This window comes from Corvus moneduloides, chromosome 20 (assembly GCF_009650955.1).
Source record: "Corvus moneduloides isolate bCorMon1 chromosome 20, bCorMon1.pri, whole genome shotgun sequence".
Classification (NCBI taxonomy): domain Eukaryota; kingdom Metazoa; phylum Chordata; class Aves; order Passeriformes; family Corvidae; genus Corvus; species Corvus moneduloides.
In genome coordinates, this window is record NC_045495.1 from 3892035 (window position 1) to 3916790 (window position 24756).

The 24756-nt window shown below is 41.3% G+C and overlaps 1 protein-coding gene across 2 annotated transcripts; it reads left to right on the plus strand.

Moving 5' to 3' along the window:
* Positions 1-3099: 3099 nt before the first annotated feature.
* SLC6A4 (solute carrier family 6 member 4) lies at positions 3100-24274 on the plus strand. Of its 2 annotated transcripts, XM_032129903.1 has the most exons (15): positions 3100-3453; positions 9894-10105; positions 10313-10914; positions 11625-11759; positions 12373-12592; positions 12989-13127; positions 13504-13638; positions 15324-15427; positions 16136-16263; positions 16596-16708; positions 17415-17546; positions 18556-18655; positions 19013-19113; positions 20468-20635; positions 21348-24274. In XM_032129903.1, the coding sequence occupies exons 3-15, from the start codon at positions 10458-10460 to the stop codon at positions 21420-21422; spliced, it is 2007 nt and encodes a 668-aa protein (XP_031985794.1). In that variant the 5' UTR covers positions 3100-3453; positions 9894-10105; positions 10313-10457; the 3' UTR covers positions 21423-24274. The 2 variants fall into 2 exon arrangements, with proteins under 2 accessions (XP_031985794.1, XP_031985793.1); XM_032129902.1 differs by lacking the exon at positions 9894-10105.
* Positions 24275-24756: the final 482 nt, after the last annotated feature.

Below are 24756 nucleotides of genomic sequence, written 5' to 3' on the forward strand. Positions count from 1 at the left end.
TGCCTGTGGGAGAACAGCCATGGAAACATTGGTAAGGATTGGTTGTTATCCATAAACCAGACCCTCACATCTTCCAGGTAGGTGGGGTTGTTTTTAACCTGCACTTTGAAATGTGGGTAAAATCGGTGGATAAAAGGATTCCCCATGAACAGCTCCTGCTGATGTGACTTTTACTGGGTCACTCTGCCCTTTTGTCCTGAGGGAAAACTCACTGATGAGATCAGCAGCCCTCAAATAAGGCTGGAGACAGCTGAGGGATGATTGAGCTGCCATGTGCTTCCTCCAGAGCCTGAGGAAGTTCTCAGGGTCCTGTGCAGCACAAGAAGATCCAAGAAGAGCCTCAGTCTCTTCCCAGGTGTGTGGGAGACGCTTAACAGCCAGGGATTGTTCCCAATGAATTGTTCCAGCACTTCTGCACAGTGTGTGATGGAGGAACAGGCCACTTAACCCCTGTCAGTGTGCAGGAAATGGTTCAGAGATGATAAAAAAACTCTTTCCAAGGGATGGAGTGGAAATAATGTGGGAATAAGCCTGGCTTGCTGCAGGTTGTCACTCAGCAAAGAAAGCTCCATGTCTTATGAACTGTAAATCCAGACTGTAAAATCATTAACATACAACTGCTAAAAAGATGCTTTGGTTAGAATAAAAAACCAATTCGTGCCCACTGTATTTCAATGTTGCTTTCTCCCTTACTTTATATCTATATCTATATATATAGATATATATCCTTTGCAAAGCCTTAACCTTTAGATTGCTGAGGAACCAGCTGACTCATAGTTTCCTTTTCCAGTTTGTCAACAAAACTGTAGCTTTCATGTGAGAATTCAAAGCCAGTTCCCCTGACAGGTGCTAAATATTGACAGATAATGTTAGGAAAGTCAACTCTCTCCGATTCAATCAAATGGCAGAAAATAAAAACAATTCCTAGTGAAGAAACTGAGGAGAGGTTACGTGTACTGGTGGTTTGTGGGTTCTAGGAATCAGATTTCTCCACTGGAATGTGCTCTTAAAACAGTTGTAGTGGAAATAACAAAACCTCTCCAAAACTCATCGAACTTCCAGATGTGCATCCCAGCACTGTGGGTGTGGAAAATAGCAGGGAATGGCAATCAGAAATTCTTTTATCCCAAAACCAAATGTAATAGCTTCTAAATGCAGTCTGATTGCTAACTAAGATGAGAACAAACAAATACTGCAGGATTTGTTTGGTTTGTGTTACTTAGAAAATTGTTCCAGTTCTTTTATTGGCAGTGAATCAGAGATGCTTGCAGAGCTGTTACTGATCTCACAGTACAGTTGGTACTACTGTTATGAGGTCATTTGAGTGATGATTCCCATCCTTGTGTTGGAATCTGCAGCTGCTTTATCTGTGTGTCTTGTGTAAAGTCCATTTTCTTTCTCTTTTTCTCATACTTTCCTTAAATCATCAGAATTTTGCCCACCAATGCCTAGAAGATGTCATGAGATTCTGGAGCTGGCTCAGTACAGCCCCCGAAAGTTTTTCACTTATGAGATAAATAAAGTGTCATAAAGTTGAGGGTTTTGCCTGAAATCTCCAGTCTGTTATTTCTATTATGCCCCAAAGGTTCCAGGCTGTTTGGCAAGAAATTAAACCCAAAAAAACCCAACAAAACAAACCCAACAACTGCTGCAGAAGAAAAAATGCATTAATGAAAAAACACCTGAACAAAAAGACCAGGATAAGAAACTAAAGAACCTCCTCTAAGCAGAGACTGAGATGGAGAAAAACTTCAAAGGTCACGATCCCTCTAAAATTTTTTAAAACCCGAGATATAATTATGTAAAGAGCAGAGGGGCTCTCAGTAGAGAGAGTTTCTTTCTTGTAAGAGCGTAGAAAAAGTGAGTTTAGAAAATCCCTGCCACTTTCCCAGCAGTAGTGAGCTGGAAATCTCTATGGAAAGGGGGAAGGTGCAGATTCCTTGTGCCATCCATCCTCCCAGGAAAGAAAAAAATCCTGCTCTCCAGAGCCCAGGGTCTGACCCACAGCTGGATATTTACACACTAAAACACTGTGCTTTGACCTCCAGAAAGGTTTTGTGAGTGAGGCATGGCAGAACCTGTCCCTGCAAACCTTCTGGAATAGGATGAAACAGAGGGAAGGTTGTGGAGGAATATTACATGCAAGGACACAAACTGGTGGGGGTTTTCCTGTCGGCAGTGAAGTGGAGGTTGGCATAGCCAATCCTGATTATTTTGGAAAGCAGGACACAGGAGGGAAATCCAGCACTGCAGACAGGAGGCAGATATTGCTATTTGCACTAAAAGATCCATGGATTCCTAAAGCAAGTGAAGGAAAAAGCTCCGTTTGACAAAACAGCCTTAACGCCGTGCCCAGGGGAGTTAATGGCAAACAAACCTGATTTTCGTACGTGTCCCTCGCGTGTGTAACTGCAATGCCTGAGCTCTCCTTGAGATGGTGCAGGTGCCTCGCCCTGCCCAGCTGTGGCTCTGTCAGGGACCAGGGACAGCAAAGGAAAGTGCAAATTACGGCTCTTCGGTTTTCAGTTTATTTTCTTTGCAATTATTTGGAAGAAGTCTCTGTAAACTGGCAACTGCTTCCAGCAAAGCTGCTGCTGCTCGAACAATCAGCTACTCTTACTTGCCCCTATTCTGCTTTTCCATCTTTTTTCCCCCTAAATCTGCCACCTAAACTACAGCATTGACCTGTGATTTATGACTTTTTATAAAATCGTGAAGTGCAGGAATGAAGAAACCCTGGATGAAAAACACTGGAGAAAAAAACGTGTCAGAAGTGGAGTGAGGTATTTGGAGTAGTGGTAGGAAGAAAGGAAATTACTTGTTGAGCTTATTGAGGAAGCAAAACACTTGTAAAGAATTTGTGCTTCAAGCTTTAAAACAAAACTAAACCTTATTTCTTTATTAAAATAATGCAACTATTCAACATTATTGAAAAGAAATCACTGTTTTCAAGCCCTTTTATTGTGATAATATCCCAGTCCTTCCTATCCTCCTGTAATCTGCAGACCTATAAATGTGTAATTCACTGACTCCCTCAAAACTTTGTTGTGTCCATCCTCATCCCCATCCTGTTATTTAGAGCTGTAACAACACCCAGCAAAGCTGTCCCTTACCAGGAAAGCTTCCCTTCCTCCTGCCTCTGCCTTCATTGGATCCTGCTCGCCCGATCAGAGCAGGCAAATGTAGCCACCCACCTCTAGGAGGAAAACTGAGCTGCAGCCCTGGTGAAACATAAAGTTTATTTGACTAAAGTGACGCAAAAATTCTTAAAGAGCTCTTTGGCAGCAGATTATCTGGAAATCAGACCATGTGAGGGGGACTGGTGTACAAAAACCTCCCCAGGATGCTGAGTTGCCCACAGGCTGAGCTGCCCAGGCTGAAGTAAATGTGGGTGAAGGGGACTCGAGCTTGGATCTCTCCAAGGGCAGCGCTTCGGACCGACCCCAAACACAGGTACTTTATAATTTTGTCCTTACACAGCGATGTCTGAAGTACTTCTATGAAATTCAGACAGACTCAGAGACAGCTGCTCCTCAGAGCTGACCCCCTGCAGCAGCAGACACTGGAGTTTCATTAACTTTCCCTCCTCGTTGTCTCTTTCCACTTCGGTTATAAAATCTGAAATACTAATGACAGGCTAAAATCTGTACTCTAGGTTTTGTTTGTTTTTAAATCAGCTTTAAGGTCTTTGACAATTTTTAAAACATTGTGCATCTAACAACTTTGGGGGCAAAGAAGATACCCTGATTTTAGTTTTAGTTTTCCTTGGGTTTTTAAAACTTTTAGTGTCTTTTATTTCTTTTCTGTTGCTACATGCTCTACTCTGTCATGGCACTTGTCCAGCAGTTATGAATGTTGGGAGTCAAATGCCTGTAGCAGAACATGTTCTGACAATCCAAACTTAAGAGTTTTGGCAGTCCACATAACTGCATTACCGATGTAAAGTTATCTGAAGCTTACAAAAAAGCATTAAACTACAAGGCAAAATGAAGGAAAGCAGCAGAATCCAAAGGAAAAAAGAAGAAAAAATAGGCAATTTAAGCTGTTATTTATTTTGAAAGGGTGTAGTGAGCTTTATTAACCATATTAATTTATATTTTAAAAGGTAAATGGTTCCAGCACAGTAAATTATTGAACTCAATGGGACAGATTTATTGCAAGTAATAAATCTGAAGAGCATGTCCTATGTATTTATAGTCAATCACGTTTACTGAAACCAACCGGTTTGCTGGGTTAGTTTGCTAAGAAATATGGAGTTTAATTAAGGAATGCAATGCAACTAAATATATAAATAGGCAAGGAAAACATGTTTTGATATGTTAAGAAAGCCTGGGGGAAAAGGGATCAGGCATTTAATGGATTTGGATTCTTGAAAATGTTGTGGTATTTTTTTAATGTGGGTTGTCAGACATTTACCAGGGAAGGGCTCAAACACTTGGGCTGCATCTTCTGGTGATTTTGATGGTGAATTAACCATAATTTTTTGGGATAATACTTTGCAAACTTCTCACATAGCAAGTGACTGTTGTGACCATTTTCTAATTGGACAGAGTGTGATGAATTTCAGATGGTTAAATTAAGAAAAACTGTCCCCAAACTGGAATTTAATAACCCCCCTAATTTATTCCCACGCATGGAAATGTGCACTGTGTTTAAGTTCTTTCCTGCTTTCCTCCATGGAAATACAAACTGATGACTTTTCATTAGTAGCAAAGCCTAAAGAAATATTAATTCTGCGTCCTGATCTCCTTCCTGATGCTCATGTTTGAACTCTTTTCCCAACCTGTGTGTTTGCAGCTCTGTATCTTATAGAACTGAGAGAACCCAATGAACCCTGCCTGTGGGATAAATGTTTCGTAAAGAATTTGAGTAGAACTTGGAGCCCAAATTAAGAGCTGTAATTTGGAGATAGCCATTAACGAATCTCCTTCAGAGAAACATCATCTGTTACTAAGGGATGGATTTATTTAGTGATGTTTGCTGTGTTATGACTCTTCCTTCAAGTTTATGTAAATAATTTGAGGAAGAATACAAAAGCAGTATCATTCCCTCCAAGCTTATCTGTTTCCTTGCACTACACACAGACACTCTCGAGCCAAAAAAATGCAGTTCCCCTCCTCCCTGTTCTTTAAATGACTGACACCAGTTTGGCAGCATTCCCACTACAGTACAGTGTCTGTCTTCTCAACAGAATTTTAAAGGTAAGACTCTCTCTTTCCTGAGGACTTTTTAATTTCAGACTGAAACAGGGACAAGATTGTGACATAAAACTCCCAGTGCAGGTTTGTATTTCCCCAAATCTGCTGCTGTCAGAAGCACTCTGTTCCCATCTTACCTACGTTTAGCCTTATCTGGGAATACAGGAGTTAACCTCTCCTTGTGCCACTCTTTGGGAAGCAGCTCTTTACTCTCCCAGGGCCATTGTCTCACCAGCACAACTTGCTGAGTTCACTCTGCTTTAGCAGGAATGTGAGGGAGCCCTTGGAGCCCTGCAGATATTCTCATAAAGGGTCCATTTTGTCACCTTCATGCTGCAAGTTTCCTCTAAAATACTCCCAGGTTACAGCACTGTGCCAAAGTACCCAACTGAGTAACATCTAAAATCACTGGCACTGGGATCAAACCTGTTACAATTCACTGGACCATTAATTTCAGTGGGTTTTGTTCACTCTTTATCAAAATTCAATTTTGATTCTCTTCAACTAGAAAAGAATTTCTAAAAAAATTCCCCAAATAAATCAATTTTATGTTGTGGAGGGATGGTCTGGATATCAGCTTAGATCTGCTTTACACCTAATGCCCCAATTCTGTGGCTCCCAAGTATTTATGAATATCAGGTTTTGAAATCTGAAATACAAACTGTCACACTTGCTAATGAGCTAATAGGAAAGGACATCCTAGGTAATCATTTTTTAATGAAATCAATAAAAGTGAACACATTCAACATCAAAAAGCACTATTTTTTTTTGCATTAGGAAACTAAATATGACTCGTGTATGACACACAGCAGGTAAAATTCATCATAATTGAGAGCAATGCAATTTAATTGGCTGAAAAGTTTATTTTTTAACAAGATCTCACAGTATGGGGACATCTATTCTGTAATACTTTGATTTAAGTGTTGCTCCTGAACTGTGCAAACTCAGGAAAAACACGAAGCCTCTCTGGCTCATTTGTGGCTCAGAGGTGAGAACAGGTCCAAGCAAACAGCACAGCCCTCTCCTGCCTGGGGTGAATGATTCCTATCTTGTCATACAAGCTTCTTGCTTGATATTTGAGATAAAAGTAACATCCTTGGACTCCTTCCATTTACGCACAACTGCCTGTGTGAGCTGCAGGGTGTCATGTGAGTCAGGCAGCTGTAACCTTAACCATCTTAAATTCTTTGTGATAAACGTGAGATTTAGGTCAAGTTAACAGGAATCATCCCAGTGTTTGGTTCTGTTTGCCAACACCCTGGGCTGACTCTTTGTCTTGAGGTTCAAAGTGTTTCAATTCCCTGTGAGTGTCTGCATGTGAAGGGACGGAAGCAGGAGGATGGAGGAATAGTGGGAGGGAAGGTGGGACCTGAGTTTTCCTGCAGGAATGCAGCTGCGGCCCAGCGAGTGCTGCTTCTCCGCTTTCATAAAATTAGCACGAGAAATAAGAACACCATTTGTGTGAAGTGAAATATATAGAAATTAACAACATTTGCGACTGAGAGAGTTAAAATGGGAGGCACAGGGGGTGGGCGAGTGTTGGGGAAGGCACCGCGGCCCCACCTCAAACACAGCAACCTCCCGGTGACTCGAGATTTGCCTCGCTTGAAGCATCTGCTCTTTGCTGCACCTCAACCCGATTGCTTTACTCTCCCAGACACATTAAAAGTCAATTCTTCCTTTTAAAAGTGCCGAGAGCAGGAAAATCACTTTGTTGAGGTGCTGGAAAGACTTGTTTGCTCTGTGGCAGAGCATGAAAGGGGAGGGATTCCCGCACTGCCACGAGAGGTCACTGCGAGCCTCCAGAAATAAACTGGGGATGCTCCCTCAGCTGAGCAGGAGGAACAGGGCCCAAGGCCAGGGATGCTCCTCGAGGATTGCTCCTGTAGACGTGAAAGAGCCGGATTTATGCATCAAGGAATATGCAGGGATTTTACATCCACAGTGTTGGTTCAAGTTCAGCTCAGTGTGGGAGATAAATAAATATAATTTAATTAATGTTTGGCCGATGTGAACTGCGTTGGTGGCTGCAGCCCAGCGTGTGGAAACACATGTCCTCAATTATGCATCCCAGTGTTTCCAACAAAGCTGGAATAGCTGTGGAGGACATGCTGCGTGCCCCAGGGTCACTCCTCTTTAGTCACCCTTTGCACAGGGAGGGTGACATTCCCAGGGCTGGCACCTTCCACGTGCTCCTGGACGGAGCTGCCCTGCAGAACAACCTCTGCCCGGGGCTGCTGCAGAGGCACCAGGGCCTCCCAGGGGAGCAAAGTCACGTCTACCAAACACAGATCAAAAGGAAACGAAAGCACAGAGCTCTGTCTTCTTCCCTTTTCTATCTCCTCTTTTTTTCCTGCAGCTAATTAGGGGGTGATAAGGAGCCAAGGTGCAGTTATGTAACAGCAACCTTTGTGGCAGCTCAGATTGAAAACAGGTAATAAACTCTTATTTCTGGAATCATTGCTGTCATCATTCAAGCACCTGAATTAGGGATCTGTGCAGAGAAGAAGGGGAAGCTGAGGTGGGCAAAATCTTTCACTCTTGGGGTCATTATCCCCTGGATGTCTTCCCTGGTGTCTGAGCATATTTCCCAACCCCAAGAGCTCTCTCTGCAGCTCTTTACACTCTTTGTAGTGGTCACAGTGCCTTCAAGTATTTTTTTTTCTCCTTGATTTGTAGCAAAGCAAAGAAAAAAGTACATTCTCCCACAATTTTTTACAGTGTAATGAGATTATCTGAAACTGTTCTGTTTTCATGTGCCAACTATGCCCCTGTGAACTCCACTGGGTAGCCGTGAACTCCATCACTCCAGAGATTTCCCAGGACAGCTGATGAGCTGTAATTCCTTTTTCAGAAAGAAATTGTTCAACTTTCAGCTGAAGCCCCTGAAAATTCACATGTAATTTTGCATATATGAGGCTTGAACTACTGAAAATTCTACAGAAGTAGTTCAAATAACGTGGTATTTTTTTTCCCTGTAGTCTCCAGGAGAAGGAGCTTAGGTCTGGATGGACAACAATCCTGGTTGTCACAGATCTTGGAAATTAACAAAAATCGTTGACCTCCCCTCAGTAAAGAAAGCACTGAAAAATGTGCAGAATTAAAGTGTTTTACAAACACAGTGAGAGTTTAAGCCTCAGGTATGGAAAAGTCAGTCCCATGAGATAATGCAGTTAAATCAACATCCTTTACTGTGTTCCCATTTATGAGTGAGAGGAGTAAAGTCCAGAAGGGCTCAGGTTACTTTTCCATACTCCCACCTGGTATTTACCATACAAGGGGAGGATTGGCTGTGGCCTTTCCTTGGATTTCTATGTGGCCACCAGGGCTGTTTCCATCTCCATAACCTCCTTTGGGACATTTGGAAGGTTTTGGACTCCAAAGACGTTCAGATTTTATAGTCCTGCAGGTAAAACAGAACCTCCTGTTCTTTGCCCTGGTGTTTTTCTCTGGAGCTCTGAAGATGTTTCAGTCTTTGTGGATTAATTAACGGCAGCAAAGCACCTGCTCTTGTAAGAATTCACATTAAGGATGCACTGCTTGCTGTATGATGGAAAGGAGATTCTTTGGGTAGAGACAGAATGTAAGCCTGGAGAACTAAAGGTTTCTGAAGGTTATAAATAACATCTTCGAGTGACTTTTATCTCAAGACCATCCTCCTGTTCACTCTGCAGCTAAATAATTTTCCTTCTCTTTCTGCTTGCACTGAGAAATGTTAAGAGGAGGTTTAACAAACTATCCTTGCAAAAGGTGGAAAGCTGGGAAAAACTTGAGTTTTAATAGCTCTGATAATCAGCAAATTCTAGAAATAAACAAATAATCTTCCTTCCCTGCTTTAGTTTTTCCTGCAGTTAAAAGTGAAATAATGCTTATTTTTTCTGCTAGGATGTGACAATGACAGTTATACTGTGATAAAATGTTTTGAAAAGGAAAAATTAGATGTAATTGAAATAATTTAATCTGTGGTGGCACGGTGTAGATTGTGTGACTCTTTGCTAGCAATAAAGCAGGGTTACTGCCCTGGGGAATTTATAGCACAGGGGATCAGCTCCTGTTCCAAGGTTTTGTTGGGTAAAGGCAGCTGGGTGTTTACATTATGTGAACAAATCAGCAGAAATCAAAACATAACCTGCTCACAGAATCACAACTCTCTCTCTTTGTTCTGCAGGAAAAGTTAATTGTGTTATACTTTATTTCAGGATGGTTTATTCCCTTGGATTCTGTTTTTAGCACACATGAAGAGGGCAGAGAAGCCAGGGATCCTCCCAGTGCCTGGTTTTTTTGCTGGCAGTGGGTAGGAGCACAAGAGTAGTGCCCACCACCCTTCCCAGGGCTGGAACCACAGTGTCAGCAGATCCAAACAGAATGGAAGATGCTTTTATTTGCCCAGGGAGTCAGACGAGTTTTGTCCTCTAGACTCACATATTAGCTCTTAATCAAAAGAATCAAACTGAACTTTATGATCTCTTCTTCTTGTTATTAGTGTTGACTGAGCCTCAACAGTTAGCTGATGCAAAACCACTGAGATTTAAATACTTTTCTGAAGTTTCATTTAAGCCTTCTACATCTGCTGCTAAACAGAGCAGACACTGTGAGATTTCTGAAGAAAGGTGGTCATGAAATGTAATTTTTACACCCATGGTTGTCTCCTATTTGTTTAATGAATTCTTTTCCCTTCATACCGGGTCAATCTAGAAATTGCCACACGATGAGTGGATGAGTCACAGGATGAACTTAGGAAAATGAAAATAAAAGTCACACTAAACTCTGCTTCAGTTTGCAAACTGGGAGTCCAACAGTGTTCAGAGGGAGAAGGTGACACCAGAAGACAGCAGGACTGTGACTGTGTGTGAGGTGTCCAGCAATGCACAAAGCCCAGCAGATCCTCCTGAGACGATGTAATCAAGGTACACCAGGTTCTGCTGTCAAAGAGGATGATTTCTTCCTGCCTTTCTCTGGACAAAATCCCAGATTATCTGCTCCATGATTCACATTGCATGCTGTGATGGTTAATTACCTCTGTATTTTAATCTCAGAATCTGCTGACTGTAACTTGAAAGTTACCAGCACCAGTAAAGTCTGTAATGGATTTTCAACTCTTTTTCATTTCTTAGATGGTGCTTGTGCCTTCAATCTGATGGATTTAAGTATGGAAGAGGAATTCTAAAAGTGCTGGGAATAGAGGTGTGGGAAGACAAACCACGAGGGGACCCTGTGGTGCTGCCTGTCTGCAAGTGACCAGAACAAATCTCAGCAAAAATGGAAAAAAAGGCCACAAGGAATGAGACAGAGCCCCTGACTTCCAAGAAAGATTTCTCAGACTGTAGCAAAGGAGATGATTGTAAAGAGAATGGACTTGTGGTCAGGAACCCTAAATCTGCCCTACGGCTGGTGGAGGATGGCAACAAAGTCCACCCCAGCCAGGGGGATAAGGGGGAGGCAGCTCAGATCTCAAATGGTTATTCAGGGGTTCAGAGCTCCGTTCCCTGCAATGGAGAGATGGAGGATGCCCAGGGCACGGCCCCAGCAGCCACCACCACCACCACAACCACCACATCCACCACCTGCGGGGCCGAAGCTCAGCAGCAGCTGATGGAGCTGGAGGACAGAGAGACCTGGAGTAAAAAAATTGACTTTCTTCTCTCTGTCATTGGATATGCAGTGGATCTGGGAAATGTGTGGAGATTTCCTTATATCTGTTATCAAAATGGAGGAGGTCAGTGCTCAGTCCTGTTCATTGTTCCTTAATGCTGAATTTCTTGGTTTATAAATGGATGATTTAGTGGCTTTTAAAATATCATGTATAACACATGACCAGGGAGAAATTATTTACTGAAAAACCTAAATATTGGGATAAGATAATGACAGAAAAGTTATTTAGGAAGATTTAAAAATCTCAGCACAACCAGAAGCAGAGAGCCAAGTAGGTGCAGACCCACACTCCAACACAAACGACTCAATCCCTTTCTCAAGGAGTGTTTTAAAATCTGATAAACCAACATGTCTAAACTGACTTCTGAGGAAGGCTAGCCCTTTGACTTACTGACATAAGGGCCAAAGTATAAATCTAAAATCTAATCAAGGAGATCTTGGAAAGGACTTTTGTCTCTCTGATGTAACAAAGGCATTTTACTGGAGAAATTAATTATTTTACCTGTAGCCCATCTCACAGCTGTACCTACTGCAGCCAGTGGAGTCTTGGTGAATCCTGTGTCACAGAAATGTGAGAAGTTTGGCCTGAGTGTTGCTTCTTGTTCTCACTGATAAGTAGTTACTCTTATGAGAAATCCCACAATAATTCAGTGGTTTGTTGGCTAGGGAGGGGATATGCATTTTCCCTGTGGGATAGAAGGAACTCTTGTTTATGGACTGCTGTTGGAAGCGAAGTCTATGAAGAGTTACAATCATCTGCTTTCTCTCTTGCAGGAGCATTCCTCATTCCTTACACAATCATGGCCATCTTTGGAGGGATTCCTCTCTTCTATATGGAATTAGCACTAGGACAGTACCACAGGAATGGGTGTATTTCCATTTGGAGAAAAATATGTCCTATATTCAAAGGTAACAAAGGGAAATGGAATTTTCTGAATAACTGGAAAATATTCCTATAAAGGTGACATTTCGTGGGGAAAAAAGAAAATCTCATAAAGCCAAGTAAGGCTTGTTCTACACAAGATTTTGGCTTTATGAAGAAAGCTTTCCTAAAACTCCATCTACACCTGCACGTGTGTGTGTACTCTTGTATACACATACAGGATGCAACTCAAATGGATTAGATAGAAGCTGACCAAGTCTAAAAACAAAGAATAAAAGGAACTGTTCTATATCCCAGTGTTGTACAAGTATCTCTTGTTCCCAGTGTTATAGCTCTGGTCTTGTGTTTTTATTTACTGAGACTGCAAGGTGACTATTTCTAGATGGCAGAAATTTAGGAACACAGGGAAAAGCCCCCTTTATAACCATGTTACGTTTTGATTAAGGATGCTTTGCTGGAATCAGAGTATTTCTGAAGCCACAAGAAATGCCAGTGTTGTAAACACTTGGGAGGGTGTGCGTTCCTCCTGCAGAGCTGCCTTAGACAGTTACTAATGGTACTTGATGTGATAACCAATTCCTTTTGTTTTTTGGCCTAAAACTTACACTGTCTGAATGCAATTATTTCCTGCCTCTCCAGGAATTGGCTTTGCCATCTGTATCATAGATCTTTACGTAGCGTCCTACTACAACACCATCATGGCTTGGGCTTTTTACTACCTCATCTCCTCCTTCACGGTGGAGCTGCCCTGGACCAGCTGCACAAATCCCTGGAACACAGGAAACTGCACCAACTACTTCAGCAAGGACAACGTCAGCTGGTCCCTGCACTCCATCTCTCCTGCAGAAGAATTTTATACGTAAGTGCATGTAAGTGAGGATGATGGTGTTAGCCAGACTGCTGGAACACCAGCAAGCTTTTCTTCAGAGGGCAGCAGGGCTGATTGTTGATGGTACCCTCTTCAAATCACTGAGTTCTTGTAGGGGGTATGAGCTTAGTGTGTATGGGGGCTGCTCTGCATTTTGGGAGCTTTCCAGTCACTGTCTGCTGTCACTTACCATCACTGGTATGCTGTTAATATCAAACTTTTAATTAAAATAGAATGAATCCAAAATGTCATGACTTTGAAGGCTGCTGATCAAGGCCTCAGGATTCCTTGTAATGCTCAGACCACAGTATGGGACAGTTAAATGCACATTTAATGTAAGCATTTGTTAAAAAATTCTCTCTACTGCGTTCTTCTTTCCTCTTGCAGCCGCCAGGTTCTGCAGGTGCACAGGTCTGATGGACTGGATGACCTGGGGGGCATTAGCTGGCAACTGACCCTCTGCTTGCTGTTAATCTTCACCATTGTGTACTTCAGCATCTGGAAAGGGGTCAAAACATCAGGCAAGGTGATGTAAAAGCAAGACACATCATCTTGGTACAGTGCAGTCTAGAGGCAGTTCTACCTGAGCCAATTAAATGTCAGGGGATTATCTCAGGTTGTTTTCATGACAGGGATTATGGGCTGATGTATTTGTTGTACAGTGATTGCTACTCTTATCCAAGCAATAAAAGACAAAAATAAGTGACACCACTGTTCTCTGGGCAGGAGCAACCCTGCCAAGGAAAAGGGACAAATATGCAAACTGCCTGTTCAGAGACCTGCAGAGAAGCTCACGTGAAGATGCTATAAATGCTAAGAGATATAATATGATTAACTAATTCTTATTATCCTTGTTAACTTTCTACCCACGGTAAATGCTCTCTCACCATGTTCCCTCACAGGTGGTTTGGGTGACTGCCACGTTCCCTTACATCATCCTCTTCATCCTGCTAGTGAGAGGTGCAACTTTGCCTGGGGCTTGGAGAGGTGTCCTCTACTACTTGAAACCTGACTGGCAGAAACTCCTGGCCACTGAGGTAAAAAACTTTATAGAAGAGTAGAGATTTGCTTTCAGCCTATCCATGTGTGTATCTGCACAGGTACATAGAGCATGACTGAACAGATGTCTTAGCATGGACTTAAAAGCCTGACTCCATGCTCTTTCCATGATTATAAAGAATTTTAAAGATTAGAGTCCACCCTCAATTTAGCTTGAACTAAAGGCAGACTTCCCATTCAGTGGTTGAACAGAATGAGTGATATGATTAGAAGAAAACAAGCAACCAAACACTCTTCCACCAGGAAAACGGTGACCAGGCTGGCACTGAGTGAGAAGCTTTGAGCGCTCCTACACTGCAATGAAGTGAGTCACACTGAGCAAACTGAATTTATTAAACCCTAACAAGTAGTGGAGCTGCAGTTTTTTGCCTTAAGGGAACCAGTACAGACCTACAGTGTCCACAGCTGCCCCTATTTAAATAGTGCAGGTTACTGGAGCAGAAACTTCTATCTCCATCCTGTAACAAGCTTTGGCAGATGAGACCATGGACACCAACTAAACCCTGACTCAGTAACTCATGTAAGTGCCTGTGGAGGAGGAATAAATCAGTCAGGCCTGCATACACCACCAAAATTTGAAAGGAAAGGAGGAATGAGGACAAACTGACCTAACCAACAAACCCTAGGCCCTCCAGTATCTGATCCAGCCTTGAACTCTCTGGGTGACAAGCAATCCATCAGGCTCAAGGCTGTGCTCACTTCAGTGCCTGTGAAAGTGTCTGGTGAGGAGGGTGATGGAAAAACCCCAAAGCAATAAATACTACAAACACAAAGATTAAAAAATTCCAATGTTTGCAAGTCTGCTGCTGCCCAGCTGATATGGAGAGTTTTGAATGAAGAGGAAATGAAAAGACACCAGTCTGATAAAGCAGCATCTCCAATAAGGAACCACATCTTCTGCAAAAGCAATAAAGGGCATTGATATTGTATTGGATGTATCTGGAGTGAGGACAGCAGATTGCAATCTGTGTGCTGGGTGATGACAGAGCTCTGTCTGGATGATACAGGATGGCCTCACACGATGGGAGAGAATATTAGAAATGAGTTGTAATGAACTCCATGTTTCAATCAGAAGAGAAAAAATGAATGAGGACTTTCACCTTCAGAAAGAGAGCTGATATTGTACTTTAGAACATTACTCATTAGGGCTGTGCCACTTTTCAAGTACAACACGCTTTTCATAACAAGATCATCACACTTGCATCTGTCACAGCTACAACAAAGCTGAATTGAGCCCCAAGAACCAGAACTGCATCCACACTGTCAAATGTATTTCCATAAATCTAGAAAAAGTCGACACAGCCTGGAGGACACATTGCCAAACACAGGACTATTCCACAGCACACAGAGTTTGGAAGAAGACTTGGAAGGCTGTAAAATCATGGATAGAAAGTTCTCTATACACTGCAAAACTTGTGTTGAACTGATTACAGGCAATTCACTGACTTAATCTAAGATGCTGTCAGAAGTGCAACAGCCACAACAGATCTACAATAAACATTCATATTTCAACATCTCTCTTAACAGAGTGTCTGTTAGAGCAGGACTGGGACATAGGCAGAGCAGTGAAACACCCCTTTGTAAACCTAAGTGATATTCTGAATATGCCAAACTCATTCAATCAGTTTCACGTCATTTTTTCTTGGCCTTCAATATTTTTCAGGTTTGGGTGGATGCAGCAGCTCAGATTTTTTTCTCCCTGGGACCAGGTTTTGGGGTCCTGTTGGCTTATGCCAGCTACAACAAATTCCACAACAACTGCTACCAGTGAGTTCTACCTTATTCTATAAGTAAAATCGAGTTGAAAAATGCAACTGTGGGTATTTATGAAAAAGAAACAGGGTACTGTACTGATGAAGGGCACTGAATTATCAAACCTGTGTACATAGAAATCAGACAGAAGTGTAACAGAACAGAAATCCTTGCTGCAAGAACCTGCAATCTAAAGCATTTCTCCTTGGTTCCCTACCTTAAAGTAAGGTAATTTTTACCAAGTATAGCAAGAGGTCTAAGGTGTAGAAACCTGCTAAAACAAAATGGACTAAATCCCTGCCAAACCATCACATTGTAATTCTTTAATCTCAGTAGTCACTTGGGAAATGATTTCATAGTCTTGAGCAGAAAGGCAATTTATAGTTGCTTCCTTGTTACCTTAAAAAAATTACATTTCTAACTTGTAAATGAAATTCTCAATTCTTTAATATTCATGTAGTAATTCCTATTCTTTTAAAACACCAGGATACAGCCAGCATTCAATCCAGTGTCAGACTGATGTTACAGCATCTGTATGGATTTGTGAAGAAAAAGTAGTCACGGGTTGTTGGGTTTTTCCCTCTTTCTTTCAAATCTGCTGCTTGTTTTTTTCCTGTATTCTCCTAGTTTTTCTAGGAGTCTGTCCAGACTGTAGACCAAGAGGCTGTAAATCCTCTCTAGCAGATGTAGATTCCCTGATGTGAGTTAGGTCTTCTGTTGCAGAGATGCTTTGGTCACCAGCACTGTGAACTGCTTGACCAGCTTTGTGTCTGGATTTGTGATCTTCACCGTGCTGGGATACATGGCTGAGATGAGGAACGAGGATGTGTCAGAGGTTGCCAAAGACACTGGTAGGTTAACGTTTTATGCACATCTCAAACTGCTTCTAAGGTAGAATATATTTGTATATTAACTTCTAGATTGAGAGCAGCTCAAATTATGAGACATATTTAGTATATTATTCAGGATACTGACTTTATAAGGGCACTGTTATACAGTACAACTAAAAAATCAGTGCATAAATACCATGTACAAAAGTCAGATTGCAGCTTCACAAATGTGGTGGTAACTGCTCATGGCAAAACAGCCTGGGGGAAGAAGTTTTCCCCTGGGAGACACCGTGCACCAGCCTGTCCTTCCCTCAGCAGTACTGGCTAACAATGACCCCAACTCTCTGATGCAGGACCCAGCCTGCTCTTCATCACGTATGCAGAGGCCATTGCAAACATGCCTGCTTCCACCTTCTTTGCCATCATCTTCTTCCTGATGCTGCTCACGCTGGGGTTAGACAGCACGGTGAGTAGCCAGCATGGGGGATCCTCAGGGTACAGCCTGAACCCCTCAGACACCACAGAAACAGAATTACAAACACTGCACTGGCACTGAGGGGTTTGCAGCAGCTCCAGGTGCCTTCTGTAAGACAGCAACTGTTGCTCCAAGTTTTATCTAAACAGGTTTAAATACAATCAAATGATTTGTCACTGTCATACTGTGACAATAAGACCCTGAAATACAAGCAAAGCACTTGATTCACACACTCCTGGTTGAATGCAGCCTTCCAGGCTCCTTTCTTGCTTGTAAACTTATAAAGCAATTATGAAAATCTGGAGTTTTTTCACACAAATTGGATTTAAAAGGTGGGAACTGGAGATATACTAAAATACTGCCATGTGAGTCTGATTTTACAGGTGGAGAATCAGCTCCTTCCATCAGGGCTGAACTCAGCTGATTCCACAGTCTTAGTCCTACTGAACCTCCTCCCATTTCTCCACATTCTGGTGCCTGTAGCACAGGACTCTCTTTGGATGACAGTGCATTCCCACAAATACTTGAACACTAAATGCCTAAAGGGTTTTAAAAAGTTATGAGGAAAGACTTGTCTAAAAAACCCCACACCAAACTCTACAGCAGAACAAAGCACCAGTGTTTCAATGCTGTAATGCTGAAACATAATTTTAAGCAGGTAACCTCTATTTGCCAGTGATTTTTCCACGCTTTTCAGTTTGCAGGACTAGAGGGAGTGATTACTGGAGTCCTGGATGAATTTCCGCATGTCTGGGGCAAACGCAGGGAATTGTTTGTCCTTGGTCTGACCATCGTTTGCTTTTTGGGGTCACTGGCAACCCTGACATTTGTGAGTATTTCACCCACCCTCAGCCTCCCTCACTGGCAGTTTCCTGCCAATGACACCTTGGAGGGCAGAAATTTTTGAAGAGAGTTTCAAGAAACCAGACTGAATCTCCAGCCTGTTTTCTTTATGTATTAGATACCTATTACTTGGAATAAATGTGAAGAGTATCTTACTAGGAAACATGCTGCAAAATGATCCTACTGCAACTCATGATGTGCTACACATCACAAATGATGCTGCTCATCAGTCAGCAGACAACCAGCCACATTTCTTATGTGATTTACTTCTTGTTCCAAAAAGCTCCATGTTTAAAAATAACATGGATAATTATTATAATCTTCACAATGTTTAAAATGTTTTTGAATTTAAAAAAAAAAATTCTAGTAATGGATTTCCTGGATCTTCCTCATTGTTTCAAGGCAGAAATCATCATTAGTCACACCAAATAGTTCCTGTGGGGCTGGTGGATTTCATTCTCATGACAAACAATTTTTGAATCAGTGTTCATAATGGAAAAGGAAAGAAATATTTGGCTTTCCTGCCATGTTTTGCTCCACTTGTTCATTTATGTGTAATTTCCTTCTCATGTGAAGTGTTTGCTGTACAAGGATGCTGAGTTCCTCTGCAAGAGGTCTCCTCCTTCATGGTTCTAGATCCCAAATAGAAAGAAAGCAAAGTAACACTTTATTTCCTGTTCGGTAGCTATGATTCCTGTTGAAGAAAGAAGAGGGCATGCAAAAAGCCATCATGTAAAATCCCATTTGTTCACTAAAATCCAGCCAGAAGTGCCAGCAGATTTTAGCTTCTCTGCATGGCAGCTCCCCAGGTGAGCGATGTCCACACAGAGTGAGCAGCTCACCAGGATTTCCCTGGCAGAAACAGAGTGACAGAACTGGGTGAATTTCCCACTTGTGAATGCTCTGCTCCAGCCAAAGGCAGTACCAACCAGCAGAAGGGCAGGATTCCCATCACTGGATCCTTGGGACACTTGACAGTTTGATCTCTTTTCCAGGGAGGAGCGTATGTGGTGAAGCTGTTTGAAGAATACGCCACTGGTCCAGCTGTCCTGACCGTCGTGTTCCTGGAGGCAGTGGCTGTGTCCTGGTTCTATGGTACATCCAAACACCCCTGACCCAAACTCCTGAGCTCCTGCAGCTCTGCACTGCCTCAGTTTCTGCAGACAAGATCACCCATGTCTCCAGAAAAAAGTTTACAAAAGCTTTTTACAAATTCACTGATAACTAAACCAGTGAGATTTAGTATTAATTGCTCTCTGATAGAAGTACACAGACATCTAAAAGTAACAGGAGGTACAATTCAGAATAATTAAGGATTTAATAAAATTAAGAGTTACAGGAACAAAATGGTCTTCTGTGATAGATTCTGAATTTACTTGCTCTAGTGTTGAGCATCTACTTAAGAAAAACTTAGATCTGCTGTCATCCCTCTCCTCCCACTTGTCTCCACAGGCATCACCCAGTTTTGCAATGATGTGAAAGAAATGCTGGGCTCTGCCCCAGGCTGGTACTGGCGAGTTTGCTGGGTTGCAATTAGTCCCCTCTTCCTTCTGGTGAGTTTTCTTTAGAGCTTTTTCTTTCCAGCACAAGAAAATAACCACTGAACAATGCAGCTCCTTAGACTTCTAAAAGCTTAATTCCAGAATTCCCTTGTGAAGTACTTTAGCAACAATTTTTGTTAAACCAAAAAGGCTCAATTAGTGAAAAACCCAATACAATGCTGCAAGATCTTGTTACTAAATCACAGTTTTAAGAATTTTTGTAGAGTTAGCCGAATAAGTCTGGGTTCTGAATAACTCTCCCCCACCCTCTGCTAAACAAATTTACTTTGTTTTGTTGCTTTATGTTTACCTCAGCAAAATGAAGCAATAAAAGCTGATGAAACGTACTGTCAGAGGAGGAAAACCAAGATAAGGAAATATACTGCCTCAGCAACTGCTGACAGACAATTTTAGAATATTCTACTTAAAATTTACAGCAGTTAATTACAACCATTATAAATCTATAATTCAGATTTGGAAATATGTCCCAATGTTTGGCTTAGCAGTGTTATTAATACCATTTGAACATAAAGTGTTCATTTCCTGATTCAAAACGAGTTCACGCTACCTTTTATTCTGATTGGCCTTAGTGGGAGCAGAGCAGGTCAAGATGGAGTTTATGAAGCACAGAATGTAGATTTAAGACCTACAGAGTGAATTCAAAGCACTTGTAACGATCAAGGCATAATCAACAGACTTTCATTTTATTACCTTAGAAAGAGAAGCCTATAAATAAAAATGTCACAGCACAGTAATTTTTATACTTCTGTCCTCTTTGTGATCCTAAACCAGCAAAATAAACAGAGAGGCACACAGCTCTGGGGATGTGGTTACCAGGCAGAGCTATTTGTATTCCCTGTGAAAACTAACCTAAAATAAGGGAAGCTCAGGATGTAGGATGTCATTTCTGTACGGAACTTTTGCTGGTAATCCTGAGCTTCTGACGATACTCTGGAAAAAAGTCAGAAATCCTTCCAAGGACAGTCACAAATATTTTTCCTGTAATATTCAACTGAAAGTATTTGTTGCTTCCTAAGAAATTTCTCAGCCATGAATGATATGCTCAGGAAAATGATCCAACAGCAGTAACCAAGATGACATTTTTTCCTTTTCCTGTTCTGACAGAGAGCAGTGCAGTGTGCAGAATATCGAAGCATCCTTTTGGTCTTTGTTTTCTGATTTGTTGTTGATTTTTTGTTTTAAAGCTACGCTAATGTAATTTGGGATTTTTTCAGTGTCAACATATTTTTAATCTTGAGTCCTACTCGTTTTCTACTTATTTCAATGCTACACTGGAAAACAGAGCTCCCCAAAGTGTGTGCCATCAAAATCCATGTATTCACACTTTCCCCTTTTTCTCTTTCAGTTCGTCACGTGCAGCTTTCTGTCCAACCCTCCTGAGCTGAGGCTTTTTGATTATGATTATCCCTACTGGACCACAGTCGTGGGTTACTGCATAGGAACCTCCTCCATCATCTTCATTCCCATCTACATGGTCTATCGGTTGGTCATCACCCCAGGGACACTTAAGGAGGTATCCTTGATGCTCTGTTGCTTCTGTTTGACTGTTAGGAAGGAGGTGATTCCTAAAAATATTATGAGTAGATTTTTTTCCTGGGACTTGGCTGTTCTGGCTTGCTGAATTGTCTTCTACCCATTCTCACAAATCTCCCCAGTTCTTACTGAGGCCGCTGACAAATTCTTATAAAATGTTATATCAAGTAATTTTTTAAGCTCTGCTGAACTTGAGAGTCTTCCTAAAATTCACCCCAGACACTCAAAATCCCCCAGTCAAGCAAACGAGGCAGTGGAAGGCTGGTTTCCTGGGGTGTATCTGTAAGAAAAGCTTGTTTTTCTCTCCCACATTTAATAAGATTTCTCTGCCATAAATCTGTAACGACAATACTGGGATTTCTTTTAAGTTCAAATAAATACCAGTTCATAAATAATACGTTTAGTTGGCTTAGGGTATCCAAGTAAACTGCAAAGTCCTAAAGCATTAATATGACATCTGCCAAGCTTTGATTCCAATTATGCTACAAATAATTTTTAAAAACCTCCTGTGTACTTCTATAGCACTTCACATCTTCATAGTGCTAACACAGGCCTGAAACATTCTTAAGTAGTTCAAGAGGTGCAAGTCAAAGTCAAGTCATATTTTATTATAAATCTCTTTCTAAATGGCTGTCATGTTATGTACTACCTCTAAAATGAATCAATTTCTAATAATTATTTCTTTCCAACAGCGTATTCTGAAAAGCATTACTCCAGAAACAGCTACAGAAATTCCCTTTGGAGATATCCGCATGAACACAGTATAAGCTAACCTGTTCTGGGGGGAGGGAAGAGGAGCACAAAATGCCACTCTCCCCACCCTCTCCCCGCAAAGAATCACCTTCCCAGCTGAGACAACAAACGGAGTTTTCCACAGAGGCTGCACCACTGACAACACTCAGAAAGGTGATGCCTCCAAGCAATTTATTCAAGCAATTCAATGAAATCTACTGTGCACTTCCAAGCAGGTTGAACTGAGCACTCACTCTGGAACACGAGGGAACATCCCTGCTCCAGGAGTGGCACCGAGTGCCTGCAGCAGCCCCTCCAGGACGAGCAAGGCACGGCAGGATTAGGTGTAGACCCCCAGTGTGTGGCAGTGCTCCCGTATCTCCCTCCGTGTGATCGTTCGTACCGGGCAATGTCGTATTCGCTTCTAAGGTTCTCTAATTGCTTCAACTACATGGGAAAATGCACAAATATTTCTGATAGCCATACCTTACTCGAGTAACGCAGGGGTTTATAAACTAGGAAAACAAAAGTAGAAAGTTCCCTAGGTTTGTGGTGGAGTAGACAGAGGGAGAGGAAAAATGCTAAGCAGCACAGCTCTGCACACACCAGCACACACAGCTGGTAGCATTGGCCCTCTTTTCATTTCCTCTGTTTTGTAAGTGGTAACAATTTCTACTGTTTGTTGCATTAAAAATACTGCAAAAGCATTTTTTGTGATGTTTTAGGCTTCACTTTCCTTTAGATCCACTCGAGCCACAAAAACTCATCATGAGTTAACTTGACAAGCACTCAAGTTGCCAGCACTTACTGAACTGTTTCCATAACCAATCATTGTCCTGGCAGACCTAAAGAAACTACAGACCAACAACGAATCTTTTTGAGTTCTCATGCCAAAAAGTGGAATCTTAAAGTTCTGTTTCTCTGCTTCACTTCACTTTTTTTTTTTTACAGTTAATTTCACACCTAAAATTTGCTGGAGCCTGTGGGTTTTTCCTCCTCATATTATAATGTGACTGCATTGGGTTTTCAAGCTGAAGAAGAAAAGGAGAGGAATTTTTTTTCTTAGGAAGAAGTTGAGCAGAATTCAGCAGGACTGATTCTCATCAGAACAATTTATATTAAATTTCAAGGCACTGGCACACCAATTAACTCCATACTAAGCTCTTCACACGTGCTCCCCAAATGCAGCTGCCCTTCAGCCTGGCTGCACCTGCCCTGTCCCTTGGAGGACACAAGTTCTGCTGCACTGGAAGTGCAGATAAACCCAAGCAGGCATCATTCATGCACAAACCTGCGTTGTATTTTTATTCCGACACACAGATTATGATGAAAGTAAAATAAAATAGAGGATAAAAGTCTCTTTTGTATCCCTTTGCTAAACTTGCCAAGGTTCCCTGTGCACCCAAAGCAGGGGGCATTAAGGAACCCATTGGAGTTTACCTGGGTATGAAGAACTTGCCAGGTGAGAGGAGAGCAGGGATGCTGTGTTTGCCTTCTGAAAATATTTTCATCACCTCTGCCAAAGTTTTCCCCTTATGTGTACCTGGAGAAAGGTCTCTTCCACTTCCTCTTCCACTCTGGCTAATGACTTTTGAGTTTAAGTTTCAAGCCCAACTTCCAGTAAGGAAATAACTTAAGAGGGACAAGGAGTGTTCTTTGAGAACTACAGACTCCTGAACTATATTTAGAAAGGGAATATGTTCTTTAATTGCCACTAGAAAAACATAATAAACCTGTCTTACTGGACGGTTCCTCATGAGAAATAGTTTTGTAGCTCATGCCTCAAGTGTATTTGAAAACTACTTCTAAAAATTAAATGTTCTGAGTTCATTAACTGAAAAAATACACATGAAATGTCAATGTAAGATAAATGAGGTATTTGCTGTTTCCAACAGCGAAGTGTGGGAAATAAAGGAGAAAACCCTACCCAATTTCTTCCCTCTTCAGACAGGTGTTCAGCTAACAAAAAAAATTTGTCATTTTTAAGACACTGACACAGGACAGATATTGCCTCTCTGGGAGGTTTCAGAGAGACTTCTCAAGAAATGTCACATTTTCTAGTGAATTAAATCAGCCAGGAAGCCCTGATACAAACAAGCCCTGCAATAGCTGGAACATGATGACAACATGCTTTGAATCTCAAGATACTGAGAGAGGATGAAAATTCTTAGAATTATTTGCAGATACAAAAAGCAATGTAGATTTAAAAGGCTTTTCTTTTCCTGAATAACACAAAGATAAAATACATCCATGTTTTCATTCTGTAAGTGCTGAACTTTAAAGGCAGTTTAGTCCTCATTACATTTTTGTTACATGGTGTACTGGTTTGAGTATCTTATTATGCTACACTCATTTTTTAGTATTTCTATTTAGCTGAGTGGTTGAAATAGTGAGAAACTGACTTAATTTATTTATACAATTATTTTTTTTTTCCTTTTACATACCCATGTGAAAACATGTAAAGTAACCAATATTTATCAGGTAGCTCAGCAAGTAGCCATACTTTAAACACTGGTTTTGTATAAAAACTACTTATATTGATACCAAATGAGCTGCACTGCAGTTACAAAGTGTTTTGAGGCAAAAAAATTCCTTCCATTCACCTCACCTTTCACTCATCTATCACAAGGATCTCCTACCCTCTGTTCTGCACAGTGAAAAGGAAGTAATGAAACTGGTAAATTAGGACCATCTTTGCCTTTTAAAGAGAATTAAACTGGAGTTTTAGCTGTACAGAACAAAGCATTCCCTCCAACTTGTACATGATGCACCCGTATTAATTTATGCAGCTGTTTAGTTACAAGTGTTGCAAGCTGATTGTAAGTCATCAGTATGTGCCTTGTACTGTAAACTGTTATTGTAATAAATTTAATATTCATAAACCATATGCAGATGTCTCTTGTGCCTCTCTCTTCTGGGAAGAGCAAAGATCAAAATCTCAATTCTAAGGAAAAGCAGAATATCTAGTCCAGTTTATGATGTCAACAAGGCCTCTGACAAAAAGCAGAGGATTTCCTTCAGTGTTTGAACCCTGGCCCACTGCTAAACACTCACTCATTCCATTCCAACAGAAGAACCAGAGCTCATTACACTTGTTTACACAGAACAGCAAAACCAAACTGCTCCACACTGAAGTATGTGCTTAACTACTTGATTAGCTGACATATAAAACTCATTCCAAGCCTTTGTAAAGTGGCAGCATTTGCATTTAATTTTACTCACATTTTGTAAGTCTGCTGAACAAATAATTAGGGAAACACCAATCTCAAAACATTTTTTTTTGATATGTAAGTTCACCTTACTCTAGCATAAAAGTGATAAACTTAACACAAAACAAAGTCAAAGAAACAATTTTAAAAGTGCTGAAAA